Source organism: Trachymyrmex septentrionalis, unplaced genomic scaffold (genome assembly GCF_001594115.1).
Source record: "Trachymyrmex septentrionalis isolate Tsep2-gDNA-1 unplaced genomic scaffold, Tsep1.0 scaffold37, whole genome shotgun sequence".
Classification (NCBI taxonomy): Eukaryota; Metazoa; Arthropoda; class Insecta; order Hymenoptera; family Formicidae; genus Trachymyrmex; species Trachymyrmex septentrionalis.
Genome location: NW_017305536.1, coordinates 617,819 through 638,080, shown reverse-complemented (window position 1 = coordinate 638,080; position 20,262 = coordinate 617,819). Strand labels below are relative to the sequence as shown.

The 20,262-nt window shown below is 33.6% G+C and overlaps 1 protein-coding gene across 2 annotated transcripts; it reads right to left on the bottom strand.

Moving 5' to 3' along the window:
• Positions 1–173: 173 nt before the first annotated feature.
• LOC108750697 (protein unc-79 homolog) lies at positions 174–20,210 on the bottom strand. Of its 2 annotated transcripts, XM_018490361.1 has the most exons (47): positions 19,980–20,210; positions 19,657–19,776; positions 19,257–19,418; positions 18,758–18,928; positions 18,206–18,295; positions 15,901–16,086; positions 15,083–15,315; positions 14,762–14,976; positions 14,335–14,690; positions 13,625–13,766; positions 13,304–13,480; positions 12,950–13,221; positions 12,432–12,574; positions 12,095–12,322; positions 11,774–11,920; positions 11,262–11,391; positions 10,986–11,158; positions 10,611–10,759; positions 10,354–10,511; positions 9,970–10,151; positions 9,585–9,786; positions 9,265–9,459; positions 9,025–9,138; positions 8,164–8,312; positions 7,899–8,020; positions 7,428–7,659; positions 7,079–7,220; positions 6,813–7,011; positions 6,211–6,481; positions 5,816–6,042; positions 5,214–5,674; positions 5,061–5,153; positions 4,768–4,944; positions 4,564–4,652; positions 4,187–4,440; positions 3,975–4,088; positions 3,756–3,896; positions 3,524–3,678; positions 2,702–2,796; positions 2,322–2,573; positions 1,956–2,183; positions 1,667–1,828; positions 1,387–1,559; positions 1,013–1,274; positions 768–908; positions 540–662; positions 174–457 (listed from the first exon to the last, which is right to left on the bottom strand). In XM_018490361.1, the coding sequence occupies exons 1-47, from the start codon at positions 20,002–20,004 to the stop codon at positions 269–271; spliced, it is 8,421 nt and encodes a 2,806-aa protein (XP_018345863.1). In that variant the 5' UTR covers positions 20,005–20,210; the 3' UTR covers positions 174–268. The 2 variants fall into 2 exon arrangements, with proteins under 2 accessions (XP_018345863.1, XP_018345862.1); XM_018490360.1 differs by lacking the exons at positions 15,083–15,315; positions 15,901–16,086; positions 18,206–18,295; ... (2 more) ...; positions 19,657–19,776; positions 19,980–20,210 and having other exon boundaries at positions 11,262–11,379; positions 14,335–14,807.
• Positions 20,211–20,262: the final 52 nt, after the last annotated feature.

Genomic DNA, 20,262 nt, shown 5'->3' with positions numbered 1-20,262 from the left:
AATTTACCGTTATTTCAAATACAAAATATAGAAACTTGGAAGGATGATTTAGAAATTGGATTATGGAAATAAAAAGTGTTTGAAAAATTCAATACTGTAGTTTAAATTTAACGATTTATTAAAACTATTTATAGTTATTATAATTTAAAGAACAACTTCTTATATATGTCTCGTTTTATATCTTCGACATATATTTGATCAATGTGAAATTTTTTCAATTCCATAAAATAAAATTTTGTAAAGCTCGTTTTTACATTTCTCTTTTTTTTTAAATGGAATAGAATTGCGTGGCGGTAGAAGATTGCATTTCTATTTGGCCCATCTTAAACTGTAAACGATGTAACCATCGTAAGAGTATCTCGTTTGATTCTCTTCTATTAGTAACGAAATTTTCCGCCATTTTATTCGGTGGGAAATCGCGGCAATTTTGCAACCGCATTTGTAAGTGTCCTGGTAGCTAAAAAATGAAACAAGCCAACAATTGGTCACCGTACTTTATCTTACTGTTCCGATTGTTTTATCTCCAATTCTGTTCTTACTTGAACATGATAAGAAAATAATATAGCATTCCATAGAGGTAGTAATTTGCTCAACAGGATCGATCCGCATTCTAATAAGGCCTCTAACAAGCTTAAGAAATGCAAGTTAAGCATTTCAGAGAGCTAAAAATTCAATTGTTTCTTCATGTTGTTGCTTCAAGTTTATTTTGAATGTGCCAATTTAAGAAGATAGAACTTAAATAATATTGAATAATACTTTGTACTCACAGCTTTCGAATAGGAAACGAGTTGCAAAATGCATGGCGTTATCTTCCCCCAAAATTCTAACAATATATTCATGGTAACATTATGGCTTTCGCTGTTTGTTGCATTATTCTTCGACATTTCTTCCAAATACATTGTCCAAAGCTAAAGTCAAAACGTAATGTTTCCTTAATGCAAATTCAGTAGAACTTATACGTGTAATATTTCACAACCTGTATTAAAAATATTATAATCTAAGATATAAATACTTGGCAAAGAATGAACGCGTGGAAGAGCGAGGACATGTGAAGGACCGAGGTTTTTGATTGTTCAGGAAACCCCGAGAAAATGACTTGTATGTGATCTGCGATGTGGCAAGATACTTCTTGAGGTATCGGTTGCGCCAACGGTACCGTTGAATGAGAATGACTGTTATTGTTGCCAGTATACATTGCTATATGCGTAAGTGATCCCAGTAACAGCCAGGATAAGAGTCTGATGTGGCCAATACAATCGACGTATTCGCGAGCTCTAAAACGTTTACATAAATTCAATTAGCTTCTATAATTGTATTAATTAGATAAAATCTTATTAATGGTACAAAATACAATAGAGATGACTAATAGTGATAAAAATAGCTTACCCTTGTTGTATAGACGGTACGGTGTATAACCACGGCAAGTAACGTGCTACGGCTCTGTTCTCTCTATTGTTGCCTCTCGTAATTTCTAAAGCTACGTATTGAGCAAGGCCACACTTTAACATCCCGCCTATCGTGTCCTCGTTTAATCCTGCTTGCATACCTTTGCTATAACTCTGAGAAAGGAAAAGTTCTTTAAGTGACGAGGAAAATAAATTTCGCAAAATCTTATTAACTATAATAGCGATTGATTTAGCACACGTGTGCGTATTAGATGTATTACCTTGATCTTACTTAAAGTATGAAAGTCAGTTAAAAATTCGAGGACATCCGATAACTGATTCTTTAAAGATTCAGAGGCATTCGTATTATAGATCGGCGACATGTCTGTTTGAATATTATTTTCCATTGCAATGACACTATTAGGCAAGGATCCTCCAATATCCTGCATTACACGTTATTATTAATATCCCTTTAATTTGTCAGTTCTTAATTACAGACTAATTAAATTATATCCGAAGTTCAAATGGAAAAGCTTGACATAATGTTATGAATATTACACAATTACTTACTTGGAGCACAAATTGAAGCAATAATAAAAAGTTGGAGTCCGGTATTGTAATTTTAAATTTAATGGCCTGAATTAATTCGAATACGATCGTCCTTCCAAAAAAATGTTTGTCACGATCACGAATAAACCCTCTATGGCACAAATAGCACAAGTCCGTTAAATAATTATATTGCAATGTTGAGTTTTGTATAGCGTAACTTAATATTTTGGAGAATGGATCCAGCATTCCCTAAAGAAATATTGAGATACAATTGAGATGCTAATTTGATTAAGTAAATTAATAAATAAATTACACATTAATTTCTTTTAATTAGTAATCCGAAAACAAGAAAGAAGAATCTTATGCAATTTTATTGTATTAAAGTACCTTCGATTGTTGAATTCCTGGAACTTTTAATATTGAAATCATAATTCGTAAGAGAGGAGTAATATCCTCGATGGAAGGAAGTATAAGAACGAGTCTTCGAAACAATCCATCAAATTGTGTCAGTAATCCACTCCATGTGGCCGCAGCAGGACCCAATCCTGCTTCCAATGGCAAACAATCCAAGTAACATGCTATATTATATAATATTATTGGCAGCCGTTCCAGAGGCAATGACTTTTTCATGTTTAACGTCTAAAAATTTTACAGGAATAAAATTAATATTCTTTTTAATACATTCTAACGTAAAAAATACACTCAGCGAGTTACAAAAACAATTAAGAATTTACTTTTTACGCGTAACATTTAAATTACTTTCTTACCTCAAGCAACAATTGCAATGGCGCGATTGGATTTAACTCGTTAAAATCGAGTAAGGCTTGCGCAACGCTTTTGAAAAACTGCAACCTTGTCGTTTCTGCAAGTTGAAAGAATAGAATGTATAACAATAGATAACAATAAAAGAACTTACTATTATTCGAAATATTTTCCAGAGAAATTGATGTTAGATAACAGCTGTATTCGTAAAATATACGTGACAATGATCAGAAAACCTTTTATAGTATACACTCTTAAGGCTCGTCTACATAACAAGGCGTAACAGGCGTAAAAGCGCAATCGCAGGCTCAAGAGAATTGTTCCAGATCGTAGTGTCGTGGCGTAACGGCGCAACGGAAATAAATTAATTTTATTTTCAACGGCTGCGCCCACGTTATACCAGTTGTTTTTGCTGGCGCGGTTATATTATACGCGATTACACACGGTTTGGATCCTTAGTAGAACATGGACAAGGAAAATTATTATCGAGACACTACCGTGTCTCCTGATAATAATGAGGGACGTGATAATAATGGATCAATAGGGAAAAATCTGTTAGAAGAACGTATGATATATACTCGTACATTCATTAACTTTGTGTATCCTAATACACAACTGTATATTAAAACGTTCGCTAGCAGATATAAAAAAATCACAGCAGTTTATTTTTCACCATCTCTTTGTATCGACGACAACAATGTTTAAACATTCGTACGCGTCTTGCGCTTATTTTGCGTCTGCGCCCTTTACGTGTAGACGAGTCTTTATAATAAAAATTTCAGAATTAGAAAAATTATTCTATTAGTCTATCAATATAATATTCTTACCGTTTAAATGAGTCTGAAACATTTGCATAAATACTCCATTAGGTGCTAATTGGTGAAGAACGCATCTGAGAAATTGATGCGCTACGCTGACCGCACTACCTGGAAGGTGCATATTCGTTTCGCTTTGCCAGGGATACATTGCATTAAGAGCAACCCTAGTACCCACAAGCAATACAATTAATACTTTATTTCATTAGCTTAAAAATGTGGTAAAATAAAATATAATATTTACTTGGTAACCACGCCGAGTATTTCCGGTAATAACGGTGCCGCTAAGGATGGCTCTCGATGAATAAACGTTCCCAAAGTTATTATACACAACCCAAGTTCTTCATCAGAATATTCTTCCCTTATCGTTCCGCACTCCGGACACCTGTAGTAATGTTATCAAATCACGTTCAGTGAGATGCTAATAATTTGGTTTAATAACATTTAATATATTAAATTATACCTATCGTAAATGCAATCGTCGCCGATGCGAAATAAACTTTGCTTTAAATTAAAATCCGCATGACACGCTTGTTGAGAGACAAAATCTAAATTTTGTTGGACTTGTGGGCCAGACCTATCGAGACAAATATACGCAAATTAAAATGTGCTATCTATAATATGTATTATCCGTACAATTTTGTTATAAAAGTACTAATAACATAAGGAATTTACCAGGATTCCATTCGTCTCGCGTGAGAAATCATATCTTGATCCGTTATAGCAGTGATTTTCCGTGCTCTGTCACGTTGAATTCGAAATTGATCCTTCGACTTAATCTTCTGATCATGATCTGCTATCTTCGAGACGAAATCTCCGGGATCGATCGCTGGAGGAGACGATTCCAAAGCCACCTGTTTAATTAGTCTTCTCGGACTTGGCGATCTACTCGAATTAATTTCATTGCACGTTGGTACGAGTGATGTTGACTGTGCATAATAAATAGATATTTTATTTTTACAAATTTATTTTGCTTAAAAAAAATAAGTATCTATTTCGCGCGTTCGTAAATCACGCGGGATTATAAAAGAATCAATAAATAATGTTTTTACCACATTATCAGATGCTCCACTATCCTGTTTCGTGAGTGTTATACCATGAATGTCACGTTTTACATCTTCGTTCAATTTATTATTAGTATCTAAAAGAGAAATATTTCGGAGTTTCTGATTGTGACAACTTTTATTAAAACATTATGCACGCGTGAATATTTGTTATCGGCTTGTCACCAAGACCCAGGATTAGTGCATACAAACCTTCGACATCTGAAATATCGAGAGCTTGACGTACTCGCTCGACTAAGCTGGGGAAATCTCTTTGAGGCCCAACCGGCAGTAATCGTTCCGGCGTTGGAAATTCCAACTGGGAAACGCTATGCGGACTCGTAATATCACTGGACATACAAGTTTCACTGTCTTGATCAAATGAGGAACCTATAAAATTACACTTAACTTCAATCTTTTTTAGATCAGACAACTTTCCTTCCATTTTACTTTGCTCGCGTTATCAAATATCTATTTCTTTATCACTTTAAATCATTTTTACTTACTGACTGTTAAAATGTCCATTTTTGACAAAGGTGATTCTGGAGAGCCATATGTATTTTCGCATCTTAACACACGTTGCGCAGCAACTCGTGATCCTAATAAGAAATTGTGAATCTTATTTATTAATTAATAAAATAATAATACGAATTGCTTACCAGTCGCTCGAGCTATTGTACCAATGGGAAGCAATCGTTCAACGGTCGGAGTAGTCATTAAAGGTTGCGGACCAGTAGGAGGATCACCTATTTGCTGTCCATTCTCTATACTTATGACTTGCGATGATATAGAAGAACTCAATGCCGGTGAACTCGAATTATCGCTGTTCGTCACTGTAATTACTTGGCAAGGTGAAATCGGCGATGTCGCTGTAATTGTGATCTGTTCCACATGTTTCTGTCTACCTAAATGTTTAGCGTTCAGAGGCTCGATATTATTGATAGTCCCGACAGTTTTAACGAGCGCCTTTTCTTTCTCCTTTTCTTTTTGTTTCACCTCCTCCATTTCCATTTCCTTTTCCTTTTCCTTTTCCGTTTCTTTCTCTTTCTCCTTTTCCTTTTCTTTCTCCTTTGCCTTATTCTTTTCTGTCTCCTTATCCTTCATCTTTGGTAATTCAGGTCTAAAAGTTTATAATAACAGATATATAAATATTTTTAATATTACTAAAAATAAATGTATTATTATTAGTATTGCATTATTTGTAGTGTATTATTATTAGAAAGTTGCATTGAATAATAGTTAGAAAGATGTTCAATCTTACCTTTGAATATGAGATATGCTGGTAGCAAGTGCTAAAGCACTCGATAACTCGTATGTTTTCGATGAGTCTCCGTTGTAAGGTAAATGTCCTTTGCCATTTTTGGTCGGCATAGCTGTTCTAGGAAAAAGTCTTGGAGGCTCTTGTTGTCCAGTGAGAAATGTGCTTGTTACCATCATTTTCACTCCTTCATATACACTCCATTTCTTTTGAGGGCCGCTTTTATTTCCCTGCAGCAAGTGATCATATGTTTTTAATTCGCTCAACAAATTTCAATTATTTCGTCAATTATTTTGCCGTAAAAATTTGAGAATGTTTTGACTTTATTTAAAATTGATTCTTTTTGCTATTATACACTAATTATTTTATGCAGATTGATTTATAATAAAAAAAATTACTTGATTAACTTCATCTTCATTTCCACCTAAGAACCATATAGGCTTCGTCACGGATTCTGCCTTTGGCTTATTAATATTTCGATTGTTCGGTTCAGCCGTCCCGTCCAACACAATCGACATATGTGGTTCTTGAAGAGATGCATTTCTGGGAACCGTTTCTTCTAATTCCCCAAGGGATCCTCCACTGCTGCCATGTAAGGTGCTGTCAGATTTTGGGCTCTCAGGAATCGCTGCCAGCTCGGACTCCGTATCATCCGCATTGATCGAATAACTTTGCAAAAGTATTCGCAATAGCGACAAATTATAACATGCCACTTACGTAAATAAATGCAGAAGCGTGTAATAACGTTAACACAATTCAACACGCCTATTAAATATTATCTAAAAAGAATACTGTAACAGTAAAGTAATTGATCGCTAAGTACGTATAAAAATTATATAATAAGTAATCTCTTCTGAAAAAATGCTAATAATTGTTATTATATAAAATATACATTATTTTCATCTACACTTTAATTTAACTAATAATCTTTTTCTGCAATTCTTCGTACAATTCAAGAAGATGTCAACTATTTCAAGAGTACGGCTACAAATTTATTGACCTGGTGAAATGTTTGTTGAAATAACGACACGCTGGACTATTATTCTCTTCCCAATGAGTTTCCATTTGCCCGTGCATCCCTCCAGGACTGCGTTGATGCACCGAGATTGGTGCACGCATCGGTGGAGTTTCCGTATCTATTTCTCCTACTGTATTCGTCGTCAATTCATGTTCTACTCCGAGCGAGGGTTGAGACACATCTGTAGGATATACCGCTTTATAATTACTCTCCGAGATACGATCTTTTAAGCTTGTTTGAATTCTTACCACGAGATCTCGAAGGCGGTGCACCCATAACTATAGTCGCTGGTATTCTTCTACACTGATGATGCTGAGTATTAAGCGTATTTAAAACTATCTTCACTAATGCTTGAAGCTGATTACACCATGGCTGTTGCCCATACTGACACTAAAAGAACGATTTATAATTATTAATGTGAGAATTAATCTGTAATAATCAATTCGCGCAAAAATTCGTATATCCTTGTATAGTTACATGCAAAGATACATAGCTCTATGCTTATCATACTGGTTTTCTAAAAAGAAATCACATTTTGGAAATTTTAATTTATATGTGTACATAATATGTTCATTATTTTTCATATAAGCTTTTCACCTTGTATAAAATAACAAGCAAAGACATCAACCAAGACCGCCTGATGTGTGGCTCTAAATACCAAAGGCTGTAGTTCGGTGGTTGATGATCAGTTGGAGGTGTAGATTGCGGAGGGCAAGGGCAATATTGTAATATCGCCAAAACTGATGGCGTCATCAACCAACCCATTACATGATTCTGGTCTAATAGTTGTGGCAAATTAGCAATAAAGACGTTAAACGCTGGCGACAACCTATAATGATTCTATTGTTATCAATTTTATTAAAATAATAAGAAACAAAAATGTAAGAGATCTCTGATATAAAAATTTGATACATAATTTTAATCGAAAAAACTGGAAATTGTTTCATTTACTTGATTACAATATTTTTTACAATCATCGTTGTATTCGAGAGCTGTTAAACTATTAATATAGTTCAAATATTTACTTGTAATAATAATTAATACAATATAATGTTACGGCAATCTCACCTTAAACGTTGCGGAGTCGTATGGAAAGTGCGCTCAGTCTGATTGTATCCCAACAGAAGATATAAGTGCCGCAAGACTATACCCTGCGTTTTTGACATTGGTTTCTCATCCGTCGGATAGGCCTGATTGAATAATCTTAATTTATAAAATTGAACGAGAAAATGTTTGTGTAATTTTGAAATATTTCACGTTAAATGTATATCGAAAGCTTTCTTTCTTTTCTTTTGTATTATATGAAGATAGATTTAATAGGTTGATGATTTACCTGATCCTGTCTCGATAGAAATTGCATCAAGAGGAAGACTAATAAATGCATAGTTTCTTTATCTGCTTCTTCAAGATCCACGATTTTGTGAGTATATCCTGGCAACGTACTAGCTTCGTCGACCATGTTCAATGAATGTATGTGACCATCTGCAAAGTTTTCCAATATTAATTACGTTCTATAGTTATAAGATTCATCAAAAATAGAAGAAATAAGATCTACAAAGTAAAAATATTAATGTTAACTATATTTCTATCTATCTGTGTCACTTTTTACAATTCAAAGAATTAATTATAAATATATGCTAAGTAAATCATAAATTTACACTAAACAAAAGAAAGGCATGCACATTACATATTATGTCAAAGGCATAATTAAAACGATACACAAAGAAAACTATTAATTCAAAGCTGTATTTTGAGATTATGCAAGACTGAAGAACTTTATTTTTTATTATTATATAAAGTATACAATTTGAGCTTGCTTTCAGTAAATAAAAAAAAATCTGCTCAATCAAATCTATTTTACGAGATAAAAGAGGATAACACTATTTTTAAATCTTTATTATTACTTGTACGTTGCAAAACATGCATTTAAGAGCAATTTATAAGTCCTTTCATAACTTGCTCAATTTACTTTACGATTTCGAAAGCAATAATCTTCACATCTTTAAACATACATTAATAACAGACATCGCTAAAGCATTTCTGCGAATTTTGCGACTTGCTACTTACCGTTCGACCTATTCGAACGATCCATCTGGAGTTGATTGCGTTAACATCCGTGTAATACAAACGAGCAACATATTTGCGTACATTTATGTCTTGTCTATAGCTACGCAGGCAACACACGCTACTCTACCTGGAATACTGTTATTAGGCGGGGTGGACCCCAACAACTGACCCAGTCCGAATCTCGAGCTCTTCCTTTTCAAGATCGGCGCAGAATACTGTCGGCTGTACACCTTTTCCTTTTCTGCGTGAAAGATGCGGAAAACAAAAGGAGAAAAGTAACACACAGTGTACGACATAGTTTGTGATGTGCGCGAAAAGGCGATAGGGATAAGGACTAGAGAAAAACGGGAACGCTTAGGGTACGTACCTTGCTTAGTGTCTTGTCGAGGTATTATCGACGCGGGTGCGGACATCGTACGTTTGTAAGGCCATTTTGTGCCAAAACTCGCACTCAGTGTCTTTACGGAACTTGTTCCACTACCGTCAGACTGAGATAACGCTTCATGTGCGCGATGTAATTTCTTCATAAATATTTCGCTATTCATATCCGTATTTTTTAAATCTATAGCAGAAAAGCTCACTCAGAACATCGATATATTTACTCAAGCAACACAATTTTTTAAATGTAATACATAGCGTGAAATGTCATAATATTTATACTTTTTCCACTAATAGGATGATACTAACCGCGCAAATAAGTCACATCCCCCGATTTCTCCAAGTTGATTTGAGCCTCGAGAAATAACGTATCAAATCGATTCAAGAAAAATTCCCACGTTAAGATACGTCGATCGCTAAGACTATTGTGTAGCTGATAAAGCGATTGCAATACCATTGGCCGGTCTACTATTACGGAATCAAATTGTGTTTCCAGGCATAAAATTAACGACTGAAATAAAATTATAAATAACAGTTTGAACGTGGGGAATTATTTTTCTTATCAAAACCCAGAAATTACGTACGATATTAAACAATAAATAAATACTCTAATATTGAGAAAACATTGATAGATCTTTAAAAAATCAATTTCAAGATAGGTTTTAAGACGTTTTAAGAACCTAACAAAATTTACCCTAACTGCTGTATCGTGAATAGTACCGAGGTACAAGGTAGCACGCTGCGCAACGTACACATTATTGTCATCCATACTTGTTATTAAATAACAGAACGCATTTGCTAATGCAGCTTGAAGACTTAATATGTTCCGCAATGGCGTTGAATCCATAAATCTCGCAATTAATGTAACGCGTTCGACTGAAATATAATAGAATATCAATTTTTTAAAATTTAAATCAATTAATTTTTAAGAAAAATAAAATTAACAGAAATTAAAAAACAAAATAAATTAATAGATAAAGGAACATAAAATAAATATACTATGTTAAAAGTGAGAAAGATCCAAAATTAGAATAATAATAAATCAAGTAGTCAACTTATTCATATTATATGTGATTACCCGCGACGAATCTAACGCGCCAATCGGAATTGTGAAATTCTTCTTGTACAAGCCGCCAGAAAGTGTCGGTGCCGCAGGGTAATGTTACACAATGCAATAACAACGGAACGGTCACTTGTGCTATATGCGAATGTTCTGCGTTTAAGAGTTCCCATAAACTGTAAAGGATAATAAATGATTGAGAAGATTAACTGAAGCTACACACTTGTGTAAGTTCTGATCACCTCTGTAAAAAATACAACTTTTTAAATACATACTTTTTTATTAATAAATTCTCTTGGCACCATATAAAGAATCCTTGATGATCCTTCACTGCAGTATTAAACGCGTCACCATACAAGCACATTACATTCAAGCACTGCAGCATGTAGTAAAGAATGTCCGGTTTGTCGATGGTCATTATCTCCTGCAAATGGAATTTTTCGAAAGTAATTTTTAATCATTTTAATTAAATAGTTTTGACAATTGTAAAATTTATTCTTATAAGTTATAGGATTATAAATATTATGACGTGCGAACTGATTAAATAGTTACAGTCAGCGGGTAATTATTAAATAAATTAATAATAATTACGTAATTCTGCGCATATTTCACAAGCATTGTAATTTGTAGTACAGTCATAGTATTAGTACCTTCAGTAATTTATGAATATATTGAAGTTGTTCCGGTAGTTCTTCTATCGTAAAACGAAACTTTCCTACGGAGGTATGCCAAAAGTCATCCGAATCAGCTTCTGGACTTAAACTCACGGGTTCGTCGTTTTCGCCAATCAGATGTGGTTTTGCCACGCTCACTGTTGCGGTAGCTGAAAACATATGTATACACGTGCATTTATATGTGCATTTATATAATATTATAATTAAATATAATTATTGAAAAGTTGTGATGTACATAGAATATTGGCTCACCGACGTCTGTTTCTGACAGTGTAACCGTTCTCGCGACGGCGGACATAATCTTCTCCGTTGGCATGATAGCTGCGAGGTCCAGCTGTTCCGAAACTGTCTCTACTGTCGCTGTCATAATCTGTTCGAAGAACTGACATAAACGATCAAAATAGCTATTCCGACAACATAGATTAGCCTACCGTGTCTTTGTGATCAGGCCGTGTCGTAGAAGAAGAGACAGAGAGAGAGAAGCGCATACGGACACATATACACAGTTAAGACAGTTTTAAGTAGCATGCTGCTTTATTAATGGAAGATTGTGTAATACGCAGTGACATATTAGAAATAACATTTTTTTTTTTTTGGTGATGTTTATCTCATTGAAGAATAAATTTCTTTTCGTATCCCTTTTCTTTTTTTCAATAAAATCACGGAAATGTAATTGTCAATGAGACAAACATCAAATATATTATTAGCGTCCGAGATCGAAAGATTGATTTGCCATTTTAGAGTTTATTTATTAAGAGACGTACGTGTGGCATATGAACTAAGACCCCGCCGACAGAATGCATTTCTGGTACGGGCATGTTGATGACCACATCCGGTTTCGAATCACCCTTCTTTGTTGTTTCCGGGGAACTTTTACGAGCATTATCATCCGCGTTTTCATCCACGATTGTCTGAAAAAGATGAAAACTTGTCAATTTTCTCTCCTGTTTCACATATAATTCAAACATTCTAATATCGAAAAAAAAAAGTTATTATTTATAAACATTTATTTATAACACAATATTTTATTATAATTATATTGTATAATAATTATCAATTAAATTAAAATTATAAAGTCAACTAACGTCGGGAGGATACGCCGGATTTTCTGATGCCATGTAAGTAATCAATTGTAGACATAGTTGGTGCCAGATTACCCTTGACTCACAATAAGAACATTCGATGTCTGAAGTATTATCGCAGATGTGAGAGTTGTTCCAATTGGATGCAACTATGGATTTCATTAAATGGCAAGCATCTCGACAAACCCGCGTATTAATTCCAGTATGCTTGTCTACATTTTGAAGTTCCATCTTCCAAAACCAAATTTTTTTATTTTGTTTTCGTTACATAAAAGTGAGTAAAAAAAGATTCTATACATAATTAATATATAAGTAACTTTTTTAAAGATTTATATCTCACCTGTTTCAATAATATATCAAGCATGAGAATACAACAAGATAAATTAAGTTCCGCGTTCGTCAAAAATTCTATGTGTCTTGGTGTTGGCACTACATCATCGGAAAGTGGTGTCGATTTCCCCGAATCATTTTCCACTATGGGACCTAAATATGTTAAAACCGTGCCTATGTGCTCCTCAACATATTTCTAAGTTTTTAAGTGTATTGTTTGAAGTACAGAATGCAAGCGAACCTCTTATGGCGATTGATAAAAGAAGGTTCAAAGTTTTTTTACCTACACAATATTTGAAACTTCATAACAACAATACTTTCGTCCAAAAAAATTTTCTCTTCGAGTCCAAACGATCCATGTAATCGAGAGTTAAAATTATACAACAAATTTATAATTCTAAATAATAAATCGCGAGTGGAGTCTTCTTAATTAAAAATAAAATTAATTTTTATAAAAGCTAACAATTCTTTCGGCAAAAGATTAAGGTACAGTGTTAACCAGTACAGATAATAATTATAATTACATACATGTAATGTTTACATCATCTTCCTTCGTAGATTTGCTTGGCTTTAATTCTGACTCTGCCAAGCTCATCGACTGCATAACAGCTACTCCATTGCTAAATATTGAAAATAGTTGATCCAAGGGTAATGTTATTTCCAGCATAGTAAGCGTTTGCAACCAGTGAAGGGCCTGTTCTTGCACTTTAGCGCTCGTATTGACGAACCGTTTTGCTATAAAGTTATACATTTTCTTCACGTCAAATCCTAAAGAATTCATGTCCCGGTCCAAGATTTTGCTGCAACATAAAATGATAAATATTTTTCGTGTGAATTGAAAATTCGAAATATGTAAAGATTTTCTCGAAATAAAACGAATACCTCAATATTATCTTTAGCTCCTGAAGTTCATTTTCTGGAACGTCATTTACCACTGCTTCCATCCAATGAGGCATCACGTAATCCCATACGTCAGGCGTTATCACTTCGTACGGTACCAGACAAAACAGTCGATGCAGTCCGTCTTTTAAATGTGATGTCCGAGAAGCCAAGGTTTCCCTTTTAGCAGAACAATAACTGATATTAATTTTGTCAACGTAATTTAATCGCAAATAATGTCGTTCATTGTAAATTTCATAAATATAATCAAAATTACATATATTATGTACATATTTTATGAAAAAATGCAAATCTCTGCTTTACCAATGACCTCCGACCCTGACGTAGTCCGCAGGATGTGGTAGAAGACAGGAAATGAATACTTCATAGTGTGTTTTCATAACTTCGGAGAGCCAGTCGCAAACGTACTCCGTTTTTAACTTCTCAAGCGCGCTTTCCGCCTGCCCTGAAATGATTGAGAAATCGATTATGAAAAGACAAAAGTATTAAAATTGATATAGAAATGCTATTATGATTGATCGTTAAACTATCAACGACATACAACACGATTGGAACACATGAACAGATTTGACATTTATTGTTATCCCGAATATTTGGCATGCAATAATGCTACATTTTTCAAAGTATCCGACATTTAAGTGCAAATTTCAAATATGTGTCGAGTTGTGTGCTGATATCCTTGATACATTGCATGCAATTTTTATCAATGAAATCTCGAATATTTCTTTTTGTTTAATTCATACAACGGAATATATTAAATTCGGCTAAATATTTCAGGTGTATTTTGGTTTATAATTTCAGAAACAGATATATTCAAACATCGACATAATGTTTTTCTTGAGACAAAACATGAAGGCTAACAACATATATTTTACATGTACAGTGTGTATACAGAGGATGCTTACATCTTGTACATATTGGCAACATATTTAGCCGACATACCACGCTACTACCTACGTCTGGCTCTCTACGTCTACTTGAGTAAAGTGTATATATGCAAAGTGTTAAATTACCAACAGAAAAGATAAGGTGTATAAGTCTTTTTTCAATACCATCGAAACAGTAGGCAGTGACATGAAACCAATGAAATAACATTGATAATAAACGGCCCAGTATTTCAACCGGGGTATCTTCGTTAGGGGTACAAAGTCCCACTAGCAGCCATACGCCATATCTGCCGAGGAGCTGTCGTTCCTCTAAGCTCGTAGGGTCGCAATGACCGAACGTACTCCCGATACCGCCAGCACCGCTACTTGCGCCACTGCTACTTCCTACGAATCCTATGCCACCCTTATTGCTAGTACTAGCATTTATATCTGTTGTGTCCCGATTGCTATCGATACTTATCGGTTCAGCTTCTCTGAGCAAACTGCAAAACAAAAATACCATGTCTAGCTGAGCTTGCATTATCTCTCACTTATGATTACGGTTACAGCTTGCCTGACAATCGCTTGAACCATATAAGTTTGCGCTTGCGGGTCCAGCTGCGAAATGTGCGGAAGCGCCATGTGATAAACGTGATCACCGCCACGACGATTGTTATGACGAATACTGTGACATTGCTGACAATATCGTATCGGATGATTTCCATTGTAACTTGCGCATTCTGTCGAAAAGCAAACACTGATAGCTGATTTATCCGTCCCTCTACAGTTCTGATTAAAAACAGAAAATAAAAATATTAGTAAAATTTTTAATATTTCAGCGACACTGTACATTATGTGCAACAAACTTGAATTCTCTCAAAGTCAACATGTTCACCTTGTTCTCGCAAATCATGGACACCTGTTGCATTGGATGCAAAATGTCGTAAAACATTTGATTTGGATGATCTCGATGAATCTCATTCGCGCATTCGATGCAGAGATAAAGAGGAGGCGGAGATTCAACAGCGTACGTGATGGAAATGTCATGATTGTAACAGACTTTTGCAGCTTCCGCATTGCCGGCATTCGGACAGCTATCTCGTTGACATACGAAAGGGGTGAAATCATCTGGAACGCAGATAATACAGTTTTATATGGCATACATTGTTGTATGATTCTTGAAATTTGTTTATTATCTCTTGCCTAATATTAAACATATATCGATATATTTAATACATAATATATTTATATTTTTCGTATACAACGGACTGATCATTAACACAAAACGCATGTCACAAAGCCTAATAAAATAAAAGTTAGATATTAAACAACTTATATGGTTTGTATTAAAGAATAAGCTTTAATATGTTGATACTACAATACATAGTGCCTTGATGGAAAAATTTCACTAAAATCATTCCACGTTTGGAACATTTTTCAGCAAAATTTCAGCATTTCAAAAAAATTGCAGTTTAATTTCAACGATTTTTAGCTGAAAATTTTTTTTCAGCAAAACTTCAGAGAAATTTCAGTTTAATTTCAGCGATTTTTCAGTATGTTAACTGAAAAATTTATTTTCAGGGAAATTTCAACAAATTTTCAACAATTTCCCTGAAATGTTCCAAAATGTGGAATAATTTCAGCGAAATTTTTTCACCAGAGTGTACTTCATATTTTTCTTAATTATTATAATTTTAGGTTTAATATACTCACTAGCAAATTTTACTAACACTGCACGGCGATCGAATAAATTTGGATTAAATGAAGGCCAATAATAAAACAGCAATTTCGCAGCTGATGCTCTTGCTGATGCGGTACCGTAAGCGATAACGCAAAGAATGTCTTTCACTACTCCTGGCTTCAGAGCCATTAAACACTCCAGCAATTGACAATGATGCGCTGGAAAAGAGAAAATGTTCTCTTTCGTAGCATACGTCTACAAATTTAACATTTTTATTCGCATGAATACACATACCCGAGTAGAAAATTGGATCCAGTCAACCTGACGTATCATGTGGTCCTGAATAGAAAGCATTGCGATATGCCCTACTCAGGAACCCCTGATGTGGGTGATAAGGGAGAATTCAGGCATGCCATATCAAGATATGCCCGACTTGGGCCTTATTGGGAAATATTCATTGAATAGACACGCCCTACTAAGATATGCCCGACTTGTGCCCTACCAAGCAATGCCTGAATTGCGCCCTATTAACGTATACCCGACTTGCGCCTAAACAGGAAACGCACAGGCATACCTTGTTATGGAATGCTTGACTTATGCTTTACTAAGTAATATCTGAATTCCGCCCTATTAAGATGTACCAACTTGTGCCTGAGCAGAGAACACGCCGATATGCCCTACTAAGGAAAGTCTGACTTAGGCCTTACTAAAGAATGCCTTAATAGTTTCTGAAAACGAAAGCCAGATTTACGCCAGATCAAACTAAGATATATATCTTATGTGCTTCTGTTTTGTTATTTTCTTTGTCAAAAAATTAATCAATAAATTGTAAGGGTAAGTTCATTCTCGATTCAGGTTCATTCTTCAGGTTCATTCATCTTCGATTTAGATTCATTCTTTCATTTCTCATAGAAAGTAGCCAAAAGAGAAAACAAGACTTAACACGAGTGGAGAGTAGAGTGGAGAGATATCGGAAAGTTCACCGCAGAATTGATGCAAAGGAATTCCTTAATATTGCAAGTATGCATCAATGAAAATGTAATTTCGATTTAATTAATACCAATGAAAACGTTGGTATTAAAAATTTATGTAAATAAAAATGAAAATTTTAACTCTTTTATTGATATACTTTATTGTATAGATAAGAGAGAATTGCTGAATGCGTACCACTTAATTTATTTTTTTATTACTATTAAACGGAATTATGAATTAAAACATCAAAATGTAAAAGAAGCGTAAAATGCTTGTTTAACATTTTATTGTTCCAATTTTTGTCTTCTAGAAGTTTACGCTTCTGTTACTCTCCTATTAAATCAATTCATGTAATTTATATTATGTAATTCCCATTCATGTAATTTATATTATTATTACTAAATGTTGCCCTTATATTAAGTAATAATATAAAATACTGATGAGGTACGATTTAGACGACCAGTAAGTATTTAGCAATTCTCCCCTATATTGTTTAGCATTTTTTTTGTTTACATATTTATTAATAAATAGAAACCGATCGAGTTAATGCAACAACATAACATAGTAGAGAGCGCCTAAGGATCGATCAAAGTTGGAAGTTATGAATAATATAATATTCTAAAAAATTCATGAATTTAATTAATCTCAAATGTGACTGTGCACCGAAAGGTTCGGACATTAAAACACAATTAACTTGAAATGCTAATAATCGCGAATCGAAACATTCGGACAATCGCGAATATATATAATCTCCCCTTCATTACAAATAAGAAACTTTTATTGCGAAAAATATTACCTCAGTCAGGATACGAATTTAGAACCTCTTGACTTTCCGGAGCAAGTGTCTTAGTCAGCTAGACTATTGAAGTGATCGAACTGGCTAAGAGTGACACTCGCCCCGGAAGTGACACTCACACAAGAAACATATTAGCAGTAATATAAAATAAAAACAATAATAAATAAAAATAACTGATTTTATCAGTTATTTATTATTTTTTATGACAAAAGGTTCAAATATTCACATAATATTTCTTTTGTTTAATCAACAAAAAAAAACATATTTTAAACAAAAAAACATTTCTATCTTCTTTAAAACATGTTTTTTTGTTGCTTAAAAAACACAAAATAAAAGAGAATTCGGACCCGGATTCGTACCTGCGCTGAAGTAGGGCAAGCCATACGTGGGCCTGAGGAGGGCCCTCGAAAATTTCTACTCGGGTATATATACACTTTCATAATAATATAAGATTTTTAGAAAAGCATGTAAAAGTACTAGCACAAATTATCTTACTTAACATAATTTCGAATTAAATTTTATTAATTTTATACTTTTTCCTATGACATACGTTATATTATATATGATACCTGGATTATTGGAATATTGAAACACCATCATTATAACAGCGGCCACTGATTGACTAGCGGCACTTTCGTCTCCAATTTCTGGTTTCCTTGCTGAAAGTTAAAGTATTTGTAATAAAAATCTTTAAAAAGATTCTTCTTTTTCTTCTTCTACCATTAGCTTTCAAGTATTACAATAATAATGAAATCTTAATAATGTGTAAATGTAACTGCAAGCTAATCTGGATAATGTCATCTCATAAAAATAAAAGTATTATTACATCTGCTTATACATGTATCTATATATGCAGATAATTAAAGCTTATGTTTAAATTAATTATTAATAAAATGCGCACTATTCTACGCTTTATCAATCGATTTTTTTAGCCGACAAGCCAATTTTTTACTTAATGGAAAAGCTCCTATCGGTAAAATACTAATATTTTCTTTCCACACTCACATTCCCTCCCGGCAGCTGTTATTCTCTCTTAGAAAGACGAGAATGTGTGCTTATCATATAATATACACAAGTTCGAATAATACCGATACAAATATAAATGTAATGGAAAAACTCACTGATGGTAAACGGTAAAATGTAAAAACAGAGATAATTGACAATTTCCTCATGCAGCTCCACGGGAAGTACTGATATCGTACTGGCAGTTAAGTACGATAAATTGTCGATTAGATCGTGATCCAAGAACAGCAGCATGCACGCTAGACATTGTAGCAAGGCTTTCCCAAATGCTAAAAAATAAATGTAAATTATATTTATTATGTGCATAGAATTAAGATGCTTAACAAAAATATTCCGAGAGAAAATTTACTGTTTATAAGCAAATTGTAATCCATAATTATTGAAAGTAACATTAAAATTTATATTTTTATTTATACCATATAAAGAAGATACGTAAAATTAAGTTTTATAACATGCTATTTTCTCGATAATTGTTAAAAAAAGTAACTAAATTTTGTTTAGACTTTACTAGAGTCAAGTATGAGTAACACTTCTAATTTTCCATTTTATATATGTAATAACATATTTAACAATAACGATAGAATAATGAAGACAAACCTGGCAAGCCAACATGGATCAACGATGTAACGTCGATCATCTGCGTCAACGCATTGTAAAGCTGCTTGTAATCTAAATTTGGGAACAAAGCCATTCGTTCTCCATCGAGCTGTTGCGATTTGATCATATCGAACGGCGAAACGGATGATTCTTTTAATAGGCCTAAAAATATTTATTATTATATTTCATTTACTAAATTATTTATGCTATTATGTTAAAAAACAAGAACATAAAATTTCTTATAATATAAAGGAGAGAGAGAGAGAGAGAGAGCTTGATAAGAATATTTCGAGAAAGGGAAGATTTACTGATCGATTATAAGCAAATTGTAATTTATAATTACTAAAAGTAAATAAAACAAATTTGTTATATGCAATTCGTTTGTACATCAATTACTTACATAGCAAGGTTTGAGAAAAATATTTCAATATATTTGCGATGTCAAAACCAGAAGGTATCGGCTGGGTTCCATAAAGTAATCGTTGATAAGCGTCATGTAGACTAGCAAGCTTTAGACTATCTGTAAAATTTAATAATTTTATAAAATATTTAAAAATTTCTAAAAATTGTTTGTTTATGTTTAAAAATGATATCAATTTGTTAAAATTAATTAAGAGATACTTATTATTTATTATTTAAAATAATATATCTCTATAAATACAACAAAGATTTATTTCTTTCTTTAACAGACAGAAAATAATATAGTAAAAATTATGTAATTACATGATGCGTATCTCGTCCCCATCATGTTTATTCAACTGAACAGGCTCACATTCTCGCACACGCTGGAATGCATTGCATCGCAATTAAACTCTATTTCTAACAATAAAATTCTAAATAAAGATAACTGTTTTAATGGAACGCGAATCGGTAAAAAGAATTATCTTGAGCAATAATATCTTCGATAATTCTTCGGAATGAACATGCTGGACGAGCTCACGACTGGAGTCATTTCCAACCCATCGCAAACTACGAAGACGAGCGAGGAAAACGGATGTGCGCGCAT

What these genes read in the sequence shown, in the direction of transcription:
- LOC108750697 (XM_018490361.1), bottom strand. Translation starts at nt 20,004, where the DNA reads ATGATGGGGACGAGATACGCATCAT. An exon ending in TTGATATATTATTGAAACAG is followed by an intron (nt 12,323 to 12,431) that starts GTGAGATATAAA and finishes TGGTTTTGGAAG; the next exon opens with ATGGAACTTCAAAATGTAGA. An exon ending in CGATATTTCAGATGTCGAAG is followed by an intron (nt 4,653 to 4,767) that starts GTTTGTATGCAC and finishes TTTCTCTTTTAG; the next exon opens with ATACTAATAATAAATTGAAC.